Genomic DNA, 17,233 nt, shown 5'->3' on the forward strand with positions numbered 1-17,233 from the left:
AGATCTTTAGTATGTGTGCATGCCTTTATGTAATTTTTTTTTTAAAATTGCTAATTTCTAAAAGAAAATAAAAATTAAAGACACCGTGGGTGTTTCATTCAATTGTTAACCATCCCTAGGACTTTAGGTCTAGGCTGGTAATGAAACAACTGGGGGGGATAAAGAGCATGGGGACTCCTGATTTTTTACTAACCAGACTAGCCTTGACCATACATGCCTACTCTCCCGAGATGGCTGGGAGTCTCCCGAAAATCATGTGGCACTCACGTCCCCCCGGAAAAGTAGGGAAATCTCCCGGCCATCGCCACCTCCCCATACATACACCCCCGCAGCGGGGGGCAGTGACGTGATTCGAGCTGAATCATGTCATCGTGGCCCCGTCCCGTACTTCACAATGCTGTAAAGAGGGGGCGTGGCCACAATGATACGATCACGACGTCACGCCCCCTGCCCCGCTAACAATGTTGCATAAACGCCGCACCATGTCCCCTCCCTAGAAGCCTGGCTAGCCCCTTCCCAGAAGGTGGGAGCTCAATGTCAGTAAGTATGGCCTTGACATAACCATAGAGGGGAGACCCGCAGTATAGGTGCTCCCCCCCTCCATGAGCCATAAGCCAGTTGGCACCAGGGCTGGTTTCTCCAGGGCAGTGAGGCTGTAAAAAAATTACCACAATTTTTTTTGTGGGCCCCATTCCCCTGGGGAGACACACCCTGTGGCCAAGTAGCCTGGGGCTGGTAGAATCATGGTGAGGGAACCTCCACACTGCAGGTAACTACCTGCATGACCTGGCTGGTCATGCTTATGGCTGTTTAGTGAAATTTGGTGGGACCCTACTCTCTTTGGGGCCCCTTTATCAAAGGGAATTTGAGGTAAATTCCCCGAAAACACCTATTTTTGGGGGTTTACCTCAAATACTAAGTATCCCCCGGATGTATGAAGGAGGGACCGCAGCAGGTATCGGAGATACCTGCTGCGATCTCTCCATTGCCGCCGGCAGCCGCCTCCCCCATAGATTTCTATGGGGGATGCGATGCTGCAAAATGTATCAATATCGGGAATGCGAAGCATTCCCGATATTGGCCCCAGCAGCTAACGCTATCTAAAGATAGCGTTAGCCGCTGTAGCCTATGGGGACTTACCGCATATCAGCCGGCGGAGGGATCTGCAAGATCCCTCCGCCGGCAATGGGCGCCGCTCATGTGCAGTCCGCGGGACTGCCCATGCGCAGAAGCCCCGACTGCCCTCCGGAGACATTGCAGGGACGGGCTCTTTTCGGAGCCCGTCTCCCTGCATGTCCCAGATAATACATCCGGCAGATAGGATTGCATTTTGCAATGCGATCAGGGGCGGTACTGCATGCCCTGATCGCATTGCAAAATGCGATCATTAATAAATGGGCCAGTTTGTCTCCCTGATTTTTTCCCTACCAGCCTAGGCTTAAAAGCTCATAGCTAGTTATTAATTGGGAGTAACTCCACAGTTGATTTAGGGTAGTTTTTTGACGGGTTTTCAGCAGGATAGAGGCTTAGAAACCATTGGGCATTGATGGCAGTTTTCAAATGACAGTCAAAACCAATCCTTTGTAAATGCTATATTTTGAATCTCAAAACCGCTATTGATGCCTATTGGTTTTGAAATGACTGCAAAACCGCCACTTTGCAGATTTACCCCTTAGATGTGTGCTATTAGACATTACAAAGCAATCTGTGTTATTCAGAGTCAAAAACTCCTGAATAAATCTAGTTTTATTACAAGAAAATAAAATATTATATCTGCCAAGGAGGATGATCTAAATACATAGTCAATATTCGTACATTTTCTTATAGGGGTCTGGTGATTTTTTTATGCATATATAAAATGTGTTAAATATATGCCAACATTCACTGCAGCCTGCATAACATAACTTTTTGAAAACAAACATGCTCTTGAGTTTAAAACTAGTATCCATAGTTTTGTACACCATACTATACTTTTGTACATATTTATTAAAAAATTATTTTCATACAAATTCTAACAAAAATATTAGCATTTACAAGTAGGGCCGGCTCCAGGAGGAGCCGCGCCCTGTGCAGAATGGGACTGGGGCAGGGCTGGATTATAGGGGCGGCGACAGGGGCGGTTGTCCTAGGCCCCAGACCTAAAGGGCCCCCACAGAGCAGCAGCAGCTGCACAAGAGCAGGCACCATTTTTAAGCCCCGCCCACCTCGCGGCAAAATGCCGCAATTCGCGGGTCAATCGGCTGTAGGCAAAACCAGTATTATGCATTTCCATTACAGTTGTGTCATTTGGCTCCACCCCTTTCCAATTGACCCGTGAATTGCGGTCAAAGCCGTGAGGGGGGCGGAGCTTGATCACATGGTGCCTTCCTGCCAGGTCCCCTCCCCGTCCACAACATGCGGTGCAGATGGTGCAAGGTAAGTCTGTGTGTGTGAAATGTGTTTGTGTGACTTGTGTGTGTATGTTTGTGTGTAATGTACAGTATGTGTGACACGTGGCGTATATATGTGTTTTTCTGTGTGAACGTATGTATGTGTGTAAGTATATAAATATATGTGTATATATAAATATATACAATTATATTGATAGGGTCCCCCACAAAGTTGTTGCCCCAGGGACCCTCAAACCTTAATCCAGCCCTGGACTGAGGCGTCCATTAACCCTGCACAACCGAAAATGGGGCGTGGCCCAATCACCATAGGCCACATCACCTGAATGCCGCTATTTGGGGGCATGCCCGTATGGCATGCCTCCCGTTTAACGTCAGGCTGGGGGCGAGCCCAGCACTCCTTCAGTAGCTGGGCTGTCCCCAGCCCTCTTTCTGCACTAAAAGGATGCCTCTTCTCTGGAGTCCGGCACCCCTGCCCAACCTCCCGACTGCCCGCATGAACACTTCAGCCCGCGGGTGGAACAGCGGGACAGTGCCCGAAAAAAAATGGACTGTCCCACTGAAATCGGGATGGTTGGGAGGGGTGTGCCCTCTTTGAGGTGTCGCCCTTGTTTGGCCGCACTGGTCGAATGTGCCTCGAGCAGGCCCTGTGTACAAGTTTCATACAAACGCAATGTAATACTTTAAATGAGTACTAAACAAATATTTTAAGTGTGTACACTTCAAATATCACAGGCGTCTAGTTTTCCATGTGTGTGCTAAAACCGCAAAATATTATAATAATATAAAACTATAATTATAATAATATAAAATTATAAGAATATAAAATTAGTAGGTACATTACCAGGATTTCTGTCTGGGGAAACGGGTAGGACCCCACAAAACATGACCCTTGTGGACTGAAGATGAGAACCCCTGCGCTAAACTACAATCCTTTATGAGAGGTCTTTATTTATTTATTTTATTTGCCCTATTCATAGAAGAAACACTTTTTTCATTCATTGTATCTTAATAACTATGATGAAGGGGAAAGGCCTGCTTCCCATGTAATAGTGCAAATAGGCTACCAGAGAGCCCATGAAGTGGTCATATGACTAAATTGTACATTCACTACCAGAAGTGGCCAGGAGCAGAAAAGATCACGATTGGTGACACACAGATTCAGTAGATCTAGAAGTGATAGGATGACTGGAAGGTCTTTCACCCAACAATTGTAAAGGCAGCTGCATTTGCCCTGTGACTGTGAGTAATCAGTTGGCCCTAATAAAGAGCTGCATACATGACAAAAATCTTACGTATGTGGCAGCGAAAGGGTTGAATATAATTTCACAGTGAGAAAATAAAATTATTTGGAATTTATCTTTCCTTGTTGCATAAATTTAATAAGAACCTGTAAAATAATCGTCTCTTATTTTTGTATTCTCTTAAAGTTGAACTAAACTCTGAAAATCAAAATACTTTATGAAAAATCCACTTAAGAGACTTCTATTCATGCATGAAAAAGTAATAAATCCCTATTTTGTATACTGACTGTCGAAGCTGGATAATTGGCTGTGACAGAATCAGTTCGGAGCGACGCCATCTTGTGAATGGTGACAAGACTCCATCTTAGAAATAGGTCACACAGCGTCATTTTGTCAAAACCACATAGTACACAAAACACAACGCTAAATTGCTAATAAATAGCGAGGCCAGCTTTTTAACAATCTTCCCCAAACACATACTGACAGTGTTTAACATACATAAAAATTACTTTCCAACACATTAAAATCACCACGAACTTAAATAATGAACAGTGCAAAATAGTAGCAAATTAGTGGTGTTTTCCCTGCATTCACATTAACACATAGACGCGATGTTAAACAGTGCACAATGCAAAATAGCTAATTACCGTATATACTCGAGTATAAGTCAACCCGAATATAAGCCGAGGTACCTACTTTTACCCCAAAAAACTGGGAAAACTTACTGACTCGAGTATAAGCCTAGTGTGGGAAATGGCAGCAGCTGGTAGTGCCCCCAGGAGTAATTCCCCCTGGTTGTGCCCCCAGTAGTAATCCCTCCTGGTAGTGCCCCCAGTGGTAATCCCCCCTTTCAGTGCCTCCAGTAGTAATCCCCCCCTGGTAGTACCCCCAGTAGTAATCCCCCCTTTTAGTGCCCCCTGTAGTAATCCCCCACTGGTAGTGCCCCCTGTAGTAATCCTCCCCTGGTAGTTCCCTCAGTGGTAATCCCCCCTTTTAGTGCCCCCTGTAGTAATCCCCCCCTGTAGTAATCCCCCCCTGGTAGTGCCCCCTGTAGTAATCCCCCCCTTGTAGTTCCCCCAGTGGTAATCCCCCCTTTTAGTGCCCCCTGTAGTAATCGCCCCCTGATAATGCCCCTTGGTAGTGCCCCCTGTAGTAATCGCCCCCTGGTAGTGCCCCCTGATAATGCCCCCTGGTAGTGCCCCCTGTAGTCATCGCCCCCTGGTAGTGCCCCCTGTAGTCCCCCCCCCCTAGTAGAGAGAGACGTGAAAAGATTAAAAAAAAAAATCACTTACCTGAACTCCCGCTCCTGGTCCCGCCGCTGTCCGCTCCTCCGGCCGCTTTGCATGGGAGAGACGTCGTCATGACGACGTGTCTCCCATCACCCACTGCGGGAGCCGGAAGATGGCTCCCGCAGTGGGAGCAGCAGCAGCCGCTGAGAGTCTGACAGACTCTCAGCGTCTGCTGATTACACCAAACACGCAGCTGCCAGCTCCGGCGGCTGTGTGTTTGGCAGTGTGTAGCGCTGACCGAACTCCGTCCGGTCAGCGCTACACTTGACTCGAGTATAAGCCGAGGGGGTACTTTTTCAGCACATTTTTTGTGCTGAAAAACTCGGCTTATACTCGAGTATATACGGTATTAGCACGTTCAGCTTTTTAACGATCCCTACACAACCAATACCGACTTAGGGCCTGATTCAGAGCCGGACGCAATTAGCGCTCGCTCGTCCTGAAAATAGGGGTGGCTATTCAAATGAACCGTTCGCTCTTTGCGGTCTGTTCACGCCTCTAGGTCTGAACGAGCGAACAAAACTTGCGGTCGTTTTTTGGGAAACTACGCCCCCTGGCCGCTCGCATGCTACGTCATGTCCGCTATTTATTAGATTAATCGAGTACATCGACCAGCGTATGAGCTGCTCGCTATTCTTGTGGTTGGTTTTTGCTACCACAATTTTGCGAGCAGTTCTGGCTTAAAAAAAACCCAGTGACGTGGTCAATGACGCTGCAGTTTTAAATATGCATACCCATAAAACGCCCGTTTTGACCTTTAAGCACGCCTGCGATCGGATCTCCACTCACCGTTTTCAAGCACCTTCCCCTGTTACCACCCACAAACGCCTCATCCTGTCACTCAAATTAGCAGGCGTTCGCCATTTTGCGAGCACATGAATTTCGGCCGCACTGACTGGTTCGCGCATGCGTATAACGATCCGTACGCATGCGCAGTTGGGCAAACATCGCTCGGAGCGAACGAGCTGCCGCTTACGAGTGGCTCTGAATCAGGCCCTTAGTCCCATACACTCAGAGATACCTTTCCAGCTTAGTGCTGCTCGCTAAGTACCCTACAGACCCCCAGACGGACAATGCTATTTAGTGTCGTTCTCCCTTGCATACATACACTTAAAGCAATAGTTCCGTAGTGCAAAAGGGTTATTATTACATGATTCATTCACAATGCCAGCGTGTAAAGAAATGACTGTTTTCTGCAACTAAGGTTTAGTACATGATAAGCAAACTGTATTTGGTGTTGTACTGATCTACTCTGTCTCAACAGCTTTTCGGTGTCATCGGTGAGAAGATCGCAACATGCATTCTCAATTTATGGACTGTAGAAAGTTAAAACACTGAAATGTACTTTGTGATGTTAGCAGACTAGATTTGCATGCGGCTGGAAAAAGGATACAAAGGGAGGTTGGAGACCGTTTGTATCCATTTGAAATTGTCCAATAAATGATCCTGTAACCAAGACAACTTTAAGAAGAACCAATGGAAATACGCCAAACTTATCTATTGTATTCCCAATCCCTGCAATGGTATAAATGTGCGTACAGACTTCAATCTGGAGTCTTCTTGCTGATGTTGTTGACGGAGGTTTCTTGCTGATGCCAGGGCGCGTGCGTATGTATAACTGTACCTTGGGTCTGTATAATTTCTTTGCGTTAAATTGTCTTTAGTTCAGAGCGTGTAATCTACTGTTTTTATGTTGAATATTATACTTTGTGCATTGGAAACACATTTCAATGTCTGAAGGCTTTTATTTTTCTGTATGACTGCGTACGCAAATAGCGTCAACTTAGAAGGTATAGGCAGGATTGTACAGAGGTTTAAAGTCAGTATCGTTATGACATATAACAGTTTTGTAATGTTATCCATACTTTCCCCCAGCCAGGTCTGCAGAAAGAGGGTGTTGCGGCCGGGAAAGTACAGGGGGATTGGGGGCACGTTTGCGTCACCATGCCCCCTTCCCCCCGCTACACAGTACAGAGAAAACAGGCATTGTATAGCGGGTTGCGCTGTTATGATGCGTCATTGGCCCCCTTGACCACAGGGAAACGTTGGTGCTAGCGATGGAGGGATGTGCCGGAGACTTGCCTACCTTTCTGGGTGGCCGGGAAGCACCACCTCTCGGCTATTTCGGGTGTGTAGGCTAGTATGATGTTATCATTTGCTGATTAGGAGCTGCCATAATTATAGCTCTGCTATGAACATATAAAAATCTATGCCAGATATCTATTTTCCCCAAATTATTATATCTGCTTACGGGGAAGTTTATTTGTTGATCAAAATCAGTGATTTTGTGAGGCTAAAGGGACCTATTTATTAAGTGATATTGGCAGGATATACCCTGAAAACAGCCAGTTTCAGATACCTGCAAATATTAAGGATCCCCCAAATGTACTATGGAGATATTCTTCTGTGGTCCCTCCACTTTCGACAGCAGCTGCAGCCCCTTAAGGTTCCTATGGGGGCTGCAAAGCATTACGGAGCTTGGCCCCAATAGGAAAACACCATCTCCTCTGGAACACTCCCCGGCAATGGCTGCCGCACATGCATGGTCAGAAGACTGCACAAGCGCAGGGGTCCACTGATGCGGCCAAGCAGATAGCAGGAATGGGCTCTTTTCAGATTTCAGATTTTTGGGCTCTTATTGCCGCGAATAGCAATGATAAGAAATTACAATAATTGGGTCTGACACCCGATAATTGATGAATATGCCCCTTAAAGAGAAATATGGCAGCTCGCAATGAACTACCTGTGTACAGAGGTGTACTGAAATGAAAACAAAAGCAACAATGGAACGAGAATTACAAATCCTGAACAACATACAAAACAAAATCATATTGGTTGGGAGTTGTATTCCATTTTAATGATGATTTGGCCTATGTTTTAAATGTTTATATATTGTATAAATCAAATGACTGACTCACTGACTCATCAACGCCTAGCCCAAACCCCCTGGCCTAGAAAGATGAAAATCGGGGAGTATATTCCTTCCATGACATAGGTGCTCACTAAGAAGGGATTTTTCAAAATTCGACTCCTAAGGGGGTGAAAAGGCCTAAAATGTTTCCTCCCCTTGTGCAATGTCCTGCCTGACTCTCTCATCATGGCTGCCGCACAGGTCATATTCAAACACCAAGTAGAAAAGAGAGGGGGGTTTTAACCCCCTATTGTTCCTCAGCACACTGAATTGTACCTGCAACAATATATGAACACTATATGGTAATAGAATTTCAGAGATGTTGGTTGCATGCATTTGCAAATACATGGGAAGCTGCTAGGCCTCGTCACGGCTTCTCTGTCACTAGCAGTCCCTAACACTAAGGGGTTCACATCTGGGAAGCAGGGCACCCCAAAAAACATCCAGCCCAGGACCCCCCCAGGGCATCACACGCAAATGGAAAAAGAGTGACAGTGCAGTGTAAAGTATAGATGTGTGCGAGTAATTAAGTGATGAAAGAGATTAAAATATATGTGAAAAAATACACGAATAAAAAACAAACATATAAGGTGATGTGAAAAGTAACTATGTGTATTAAGTGGTGATGCCCTGAGGAGGCCCAGCCAGAGTAGCCTCTGCCAAAATTCATATGTGCCTTTATTATGAGGCTTTAATTGGCATATATTACATTTGGGGTGAGCGTTTGGGCATAGGGCCCCCAAGGCTACTCTGGCTGGGCCTCCTCAGGCATCCTGGACAGGCTGGTAAGCCCGGGGCTGGTTAGTGTTTTGGGGGGGACCTCACGTAATTTTTTTTTTCAATTTATCCCTATTTTTTACAGTTACAGAAAGAAACATACACAAATCACAATGATTTGTGTATGTTTCTGACCATCTCGCAGCTCAGGGGGTTGAGAGTTTGAAAAGTATCATCCCGATATTTGGTAAATTTGAGAGATGTAGGTTTTAGGTGAAAAGTACTTCCGATTTGGCCAGATGGTGATTTGATTCGAGATTGCTAACTCACCCGAGTTTTACGAGTGAGATGAGAGAAATCTTTCTCTAACTCACCCAACTTTTGCCTTTAGTAAATTTGCAAGCAGGGAAAAAAATCAATAAATCACCTGACATGGTCATCTCGACCTATCTCGATTGTTAGTAAATTTACCCCCTGGAGTCTATTTCACTAGTTTTTAAGTTTGTCCCCCAACTTTATTCTTTTTTGCCCCCATTTTCAAAGTAATTTTTTGGGGTGTTCTTTGAGTATTTTTAAAACTTTCTTTTTCACATAGTTTACCTCTGGGGGCCTGTTCCAAGGGTGCTGGGTGTTTCTAGCAAGTTTGCACCCCCAAACCCCAATTTTTGCCTATTCCAATGCAATGACTTTCCGCTTCGGCGAAAAGTCTTTGGAATTGAATACGGGGATAAGTTTTTGCCTGGCGAAATGACGTCACCGGTGATACTTTTCTGCAGAAACAAACTTTTTGCACCTAATTGAATATGCCCCAAAGAGGTAGGGCAGCACATATGGTGTAATGGTTAGTATTATTGCCTCACAGCACTGAGGTCGTGGGTTCGATCCCCACTACAGCACTATCTATGTGGAGTTTGTATATTTTCCCTGTACTTGCGTGGGTTTCCTCCGGGTGCTCCAGGTTCCTCCCACACTCCAAAATTATACCGGTAAGTTAATTGGCTCCCAACAAAAATTAACCCAAGTGTGTACAGTATGTGTGTGTGTGCGTACATGTGGTAGGGAATATAGGGCCTGATTCAGAGCCGGACGCTATTTGCGCTCGCTCGTTCAGAAAAAGGGGCCGGCTATTTAAATTGAGCGCTCGTTCTTTGCGGTCTGTTGACGCCTCTATGTCTGAGCAAGCGAACGAAACATGCGCTCACTATTTTGGAAAGACGCCCCCTGGCCGCTCGCATCCTACGTCATCTCCGCTATTTATTTGATTAATCGAGTACATCGAAAGGCGTCTGAACTGCTCGCAATGCTTGTGGTTGGATTTTCCTACCGCAATCATGCGAACAGTTCAGGCTAAGAGACAACCAAGTGACGTGGCCGATGACACTGCTTTGTTAATTATGCACACCCTTAAAACGCCCGTTTTGACCGTTTGGCACGCCTGCGTTTGGATCACCACTCCCCGTTTTCAAGCACCTTCCCCTGTTACCACCCACAAACGCCTCATCCTGTCACTCAAATTAGCAGGCACTCGCTATATTGCGAGCGCTCGATTTCCGACCGCAATGACTGGTTGGCGCATGCGCATTACGACCCATACACATGCGCAGTTGTGCGAACATCGCTCGGAGTCAACAAGCGGCCGCTTACGAGCGGCTCTGAATCAATCCCATAGTTTGTAAGCTCCACTGGGGCAGGGACTGATATGGATGGCCAAGTATTCTCTGTAAAGCGCTGCGGAATATGTGTGCGCTATATCAATAACTGGTAATAAATAAAAAATAAATATATTCACTAATGGGCAGATTGTCAAAGCTGTCGATCATTGGTGGCTTTGACTGATTTTAAATGGCAACAGGAATCAATGCAAAACAAGCCTGATTTAGTGTTGATTCCTTCCAATATATTTTAAAACTATTGGTCAAAGCTGCCAATCAGCTTTGACAAACCGCCCTCTAGTAAATATAACCCCAAATCTCTTCACATTCTTTCTGTTCATTTAAAACACATTACTTGACAAGGGTTTGTTTCAGAGTTGTATGCAAACCCGATGGTTTACATCCAACTCCGATGTTTTGTTATCTGCGCATGTGTAGGATCTGTACTGCGCGTGTGCAGATCAGTGTCTGCGATGACGGTCGCAGTGCCCCCTAAGCCGCAGCATGATTGACATGCTGCAGCCATTTGGAGGCATGGAAGGGGCGTGATGGCAGCGTTCCAGAAAAATGGGGGAGTGTCGGCCCCACTGTCTGGGCGATCAAGACCAGTAGCTGCGTCCTTGTATGCAGCTTTAATGGCACCAACAGTGTCGAAACACACGGACATCCTGAGTAACTTAAGGGTTACTAAGATGACTGATGTTCTAGCAGCTGATCCGATGGCTGCGTCTCCAGACTCAGCATCGGATTAGAAAATCCGGCAGTGGGTGTCTTATTAGTTATGAGATGCCTTCACCAGCTTTTGCATACTGTAGCACAACTGATGCGTACTAAGACGCAGCAGCTGTGATACAGCGTCCATCTCTGAACCTGGCCCAAATAGTCACAGTGTTCTGTCAGCAATACCGGATTGCTTAAGGTTACTATGCATTTGCACTTTGTTAGTACTATAAATAACCTCCGTGTATATCTCTCAACATTTCACAACTATGAATCAGGACAATGGGCATGGCCATGTCAGAACTAATGGCTCTCTACTGCGCATGTGTAGCTGGTATCGGACATTGGACCTCCACTGCCGATGTTCACATCCATTGATCATAAAACGGTTTACCACTGGGCACTGGCATCAGACCATTACTGGTTATTTACCATTGATTGTCAATGGCCATTCCTTACTCACAGTACCTGTTTACTGCTACTGTGCTATGTTCACTATGCCACACATCCTTAAGCATGGCAAAAACGTCTGTGTGCGGGGCAGTGGGACAATAGAGACTGTTCCGTCGCAGGACAGTTGTGGGTATGCTCTGTGTCAATACACATGAAAGAAAAACACTCACCTCCACAAATCTTGCCTTCTAGATCTCCACACTGCCGATCATCACATTCACAGTGTTTTCCATACACCCTGCTATCTCCAGGCGGGAAACAAGTGCAGTGGCCACATTCACATTTCCCTGAAGTATGAAATACACACATTAGTGAGATCTTTATCTGCCACACAGAAGAAATTAATGACTTCTTTGGGAAATAAGATGACACATAAGTCATGACTATAGCATCCTTTTTTTTTTCTACAACATCTTCACTTACATTTATATAGTAAATAATAATTAGACTCCTATACATTTCTGTGTACAATGTCTATACCCAGCACTCATTGATTATACAGTTACTTTGCATGTTACAGTAACTCCTTCACCACACAGCTGACAAGATATATCTGTACATTCACTACTTAATGAAAGTCTTTACAAAGAAAACACAATTTCAAAACAACAGCCAAATCCTTCTTTATTCCAAGTGTTCTCCATCTATCCCCAGAGGGGATGTAGTCATGAGACCGGCAGCTCTCAATCCCGACAGCGGAATCCCAACAAGGGATTTAACATAGGCTTCGAAATACCGATGCCTATGTTGATCCCGATGCCGGAACGCCGAGGACGCCAGCCAGAAAGAAGGTAAGTCCGGAAAGCCCTTAGTGTTAGCCACGGAGGAGGGAGGGTTTGGATTAGGGAGTCTAATGGGGTTACGGTTAGGTTTTGGGGGAAAAATTAGGGTTAGGCAACCCTAGGGGGGAGGGTTAGGGTTAGGCACCCCCAGGGAGAGATAAGGGTTAGGCACCCCCCCTCCCGCATGGCAATTGGTTCTGGACCGATTTATCCTGCAGCACGAAATAGTCAGCCTTCTGTGAGAGGCTGGGGAAATAATTTGGGGGCCAATGTGTTTTTCCTGTGGGGGCCAATGTGTTTTTCCTGTGGGGGCCAATGTGTTTTATTTTTTCCTGTAGGAGCTAATGTGTTTTATATTTTCCAGTGAGGGCCAAGGTGTTTTATTGTATTCTGTCAGAGGCCAATGTGTTTGTTTTTGTTTCCTGTGGGGGCCAATGTTTTTTATTTTTTCCTGTGGAGCTAATGTGTTTTATTTTTCTCCTGTGGGGGTCAATGTGTTTTATCTTTTCCCGTCAGGGGCCAATGTGTTTGTCTTTTCCTATCTGGGTAAATGTGTTGCAGGGGCGTATCTATAATGGGTGCAGGGTGTGTGGGGCACACGGGCCCCTGGGTCCAGGTGGGCCCACACCGCACACTATGCACTCATATGTTTATACTTACTTCTCCGGAGTTCCACGTCAGTGGTATCTGCATTGAAAAAAATTGCCTGGAAAATGGGCACGGCGACCATTTTCCTGCTGTTTTGCGCATGCGCAGTAGACTCTGGGCACAGACTAGCCGCCTGAGAGAGAGGAGGAGCCTGTGAGGAGACTGTACACATGGGCCTCCTTCTCTCTTAAAACCCCCCTGCTGTGTTTGTTTGTTTATTTCCTGTGGGGGCCAAAGTCTTTTTTATCCTGTTAGGGACAATGTGCGTGTTTTTATTTCCTCTGGGCGGCAATGTGTTCTTTTCCTGTTGAGTTGCAGTAATTGTCTGAATTGAAATGTAAGATTTACTCTTTAGGATAGTACTTAATTAAAAATAGATTTGTCTTCATCTCGAAGTATTAGCATTCGGATGCAATGGTGAAAAAATACTTCCAAAAACAAAGATCACGTTTATGGCATATAATAGAATGAAAAAACAAGGCAGTGTTATTGCCCTAGCACTGAAATAATATTACTGTACATATAGATGCGAGCGCATTGCGGCATGGATGGCACTACTAATGAACCAGCGTCTATAGTGTGTGCATACACTTCAATGGAGTGAACGACAACTGCGAGTACTCACAACCTGGGAAATGCTGCACTATGCCGCAATGCGTGCAGATGCATTGTGGCAACGATGAGCGTGGCTAGGCTACATCTGTATTCTTAGCCTATTTTCCCCACTTATATACAGTATAGCCTAGTCTAGTCCTTGCAGTCGAATAAAACAAAACAAATCAATTTGAAGATGTTTTTTATTGTGACATCAGTCTTTTAAATAGTACATAAGAATTATAAAATGATTTAGAATGATATAACCAAACATATTTAAGCATGGTCAAAATGGTTTGCTTAATAGTCATTAATTCCATCTCACCCACCACAAAGTGTTTTTAGCACCATGAGCTGTGCTCTGTTCCAGTGCCACTAGCACTGTGAGGACACTGTATGACTTCAAAGCGAGGTTATGTCCTTGACACATTGGGAGAGCAGAACGTGATTGTGCTTTTGAATCTGTACCAGGGGGATCCTTGTAGTGCCACTGGCATTAGAGCTGTGAGAGAAAGGTCTGACGTCATTTGGGGACAAAAGGGAGGTTTATATCTCACTGGGAAAATACGTGACTATTTTGGATATGTTACTAAATAAAGATAATTTATTTTCATATGTGAAATAGTACATTGGACAGAACAGATAAGTCGCAAATAACTAGCATTGTGTAACAGACACTGTATGTTATATACCCAGGACATGCTTGAAAATGAAAGGTAACTCAATGTATTTATTCCTGGGAAATAAATAAATAAATAAAATATACACCAATGCATAAAGAGTATTCTATTGCTGGGCATACACTGCCAGATAAAATGTCTGTCAGACCGACAGACATTTTATCTGGCTGCCTGCCAGCCGCAGATGTCGCCGGCAAACACTGTGAGAGAAATCTCACAGTGTATAGCCCGACATCTGCGCTCCGCCCCCGGGGGAGGAGACATTTCCCTGTTCCTTCCGTAGGAAGGAACACAGGAAATGTCTGTCTGTCGGCCGCGCTGGGCATACACTGCCCCATGCGGCCGACAGTTTCCCGGGTAAATATCGCATCGGACGGGCATGCTGGACAATCCAGCATGCCCGACCGAGCAATATTTAACCCTCGGTCGCCCGCATACACGCTGCAATTATCGCGGCGATCCGCCGATATCGGGCGGATCGTCCCGATAATTGCAGAGTGTATGGCCAGCATTAGTTCTTTATAACATGTATTTATCTCTGCAAGAAATACATCACAGCCTGGTGTTTTGTTCAGTTCAAATAACAAATAAATAAATAAATCTAGAAGTTGAAACTATCTATGTTTCATCATTTAAATAAATCATTTGCCAGCTTAGACATTATATTATTGTAATATGCTGAGAATTGCCTTAAAGTGACTTAACTGTTAGAAGATGCTCCCAAATATTTTAGCATGTTACAATCCTTGTTTATTTTTCAAACGCTAATATTCTAAAGAATAGTATATCCAATGTACAACTATCATGCTATGTATGTATTGTATAATGCTAGCCATGGATCCAGGGGCGTTTCTAGAGAGGAGGGGGCCCGTGTGCAGCCTCTGACACGGGCCCCCTCCTCTCTGCCCGGCGGTGCACTGAGATGTGCGCGGCCAGTGCCGGAGTTATAGACTCTGGGCACTAGAGTGTACCCAGAGTCTATTGAGTATGCGCAGGTCACCGGGAAAATGGCCACGGCAGCCATTTTCCCTGTACTGCGCATGCACAAACGACGGGAAAATGGCCGCGGCTGGCATTTTCCAGTCATTTTTACAGCGCCGGACCCCCGCACCGACGTGGGACTCCTGAGAGGTAAGTAATACTATGGGTGCAGGGAGTGCGGTGCGGGGCCCCCCTGGACCCAGGGGCCCGTGTGCCCCGCACCCATTATAGATACGCCCCTGCATGGATCACAGAAGTTAAATAGCAATTCCAAATTCAAACTGCTGTATCACAAATTACTCTATCTCACTAACCACTGAAGAAAGGAAAATTATACTGTTTACTGCTCAGCAGGCATTTAAGAAACACAAAATAGAAAAAAAGTCACCTGACGGTAGAAACTTGTGTGGATTAATGCAAACAAAAGTTAGAGATTTACTCGCCATCAATTTGGTGGCAGGGTACCAGTTTTACTGGTTTCGATGTGTCCTATTTGACCACCAACCTTATAGAGTCAGATAGCATTTGGTCATGAAGTTATTTTTAGGGGGGTATCCAATTAGCCTCGATAACCCTTTTTCTCAGATAAGTTTTCTCCAGTGAAAATTTTTAATAGTTATCGGACTATTCTACAGGCTGCAGTTTTTGCATATGCGAAACCTGGTATAGGAATTATTGCAGATTTCTTTTCTCCACCTCTGAGCAGGTGATAAGTTGTGCAAAACCCCTATTTTTGGCTAAAAATGTCAGGACTTGGCGCAGCATCACTGTGGCACCCTCCTAAATGACTAATTAGGCAAAAATATTTTTTAATTAGCTTCATTTGGCCATTAATGACGTCATTTTTGGGGTGAAAAAGTAATGTTTTGGAAAATGGGTTTAATAAAGTTGGACGGATATATGGGGAGGCTGCATTGATGGAACAGGTGTTTTAAACATTTCAGGTGCAAGTGACAGGTGTCAACATTTCTTTTAAAATCCCTATAATGATGTAAAAATAGACTTACACCCATTTTAATGTACCCCTCCTGGTTGCTGCTGCCGAGCCCCCAGGAGTGATTAGGATGCTCCAGACATTCTGCTACTTATGTGTGTGTATATGTATGTATGTGTGTGTGTATGTATATGTACGTATGTGTGTGTGCATATTTGTGTATGTATTACCCCTTTTCCACCTAAATTCCGGGTCTGACCCGGAGTTGGAACAAAGTTCCTATCCGGATCAGACCCGGAATTTTGCCGGCACCGACTCGGGATATTCCCGAGTCAGCACCGCTCACACCGCAGTCGGGTCTGCATAGACCCGGCTTTTCCGGTGTGTAAGTGATCCCTTGGAGATGACGTCATCTCCAAGCGCCACTGAAGCCGGACCAATCGGCCGGCTAGCAGCGCACTCCAGGTCATCGTGGCCCGGAGTGCGCTGTTCTCACAGCAGGGTTTCACGGGCTACGCCCGTGTTAAACCCTGCTAGTTACCTGGGTTGTATTGCTGGGTCACTCGACCCGGCGATCCAACTCTCTCCCCTTTTACACCAGGGAGCTGCCTGGGTTCCTTCAAAAACCCGGGTTTTAGCTTCGGTGTAAAAGGGGTATATGTGTGTGTATAATATATCTATATATATATATATATATATATATATGTGTGTGTGTGTGTACATAATATGGGGGTGTTTGTATATGTATGTGTGTGTATACAGTAAATGTGTGTGTATATATATATATATTTGTGCGTGTATATTTGTGTGTGTGTATATATGTATATATATATATATACACACACACACATACATATCTGTGTATATATATATATATATATATATATATATACACAGTATATATATATAGATGTATGTAAAAACATTTTTAATCATGTATTGGTAAATTGGGGGGAGGCCCCATTGGTATCACTGTACTGGGCCCCAAGTTTTCTGTTGCCGGCCCTGGGTGTGGTATGTGTCAGGGAGCGTTGGTGACTGAGGTGTATTTTAGTGTTTGGAGCATGGTATCTGTGATTAGTAGTGAGTAAGAGGTACTATATAAAGCATTGATACAGCAGATTGGCGAGATGTATATCAGTGAGTGGGTGTAGTATATAGAGATGTGTTATTAAGAACAAATAATCATAATTTTTCATAGATCATTTGGGCACTAGGAAGCACTGTTACAATGAAGCGTA

The 17,233-nt window shown here is 44.9% G+C and overlaps 1 protein-coding gene across 1 annotated transcript in view; it reads right to left on the reverse strand.

The window, feature by feature from the left end:
• The window catches only part of ITGBL1 (integrin subunit beta like 1), a 407,377-nt gene that overhangs the window by 50,457 nt on the left and 339,687 nt on the right, over window positions 1-17,233 (reverse strand). Inside the window, exon 8 of the mRNA XM_088456594.1 lies at window positions 11,544-11,660. Coding sequence (XP_088312720.1) covers window positions 11,544-11,660 — 117 coding nt within the window. The remainder of the gene's footprint in view (window positions 1-11,543; window positions 11,661-17,233) is intronic.

Source organism: Taudactylus pleione, unplaced genomic scaffold (assembly GCF_031769625.1).
Source record: "Taudactylus pleione unplaced genomic scaffold, aTauple2 ptg000041l, whole genome shotgun sequence".
Classification (NCBI taxonomy): Eukaryota; Metazoa; Chordata; class Amphibia; order Anura; family Myobatrachidae; genus Taudactylus; species Taudactylus pleione.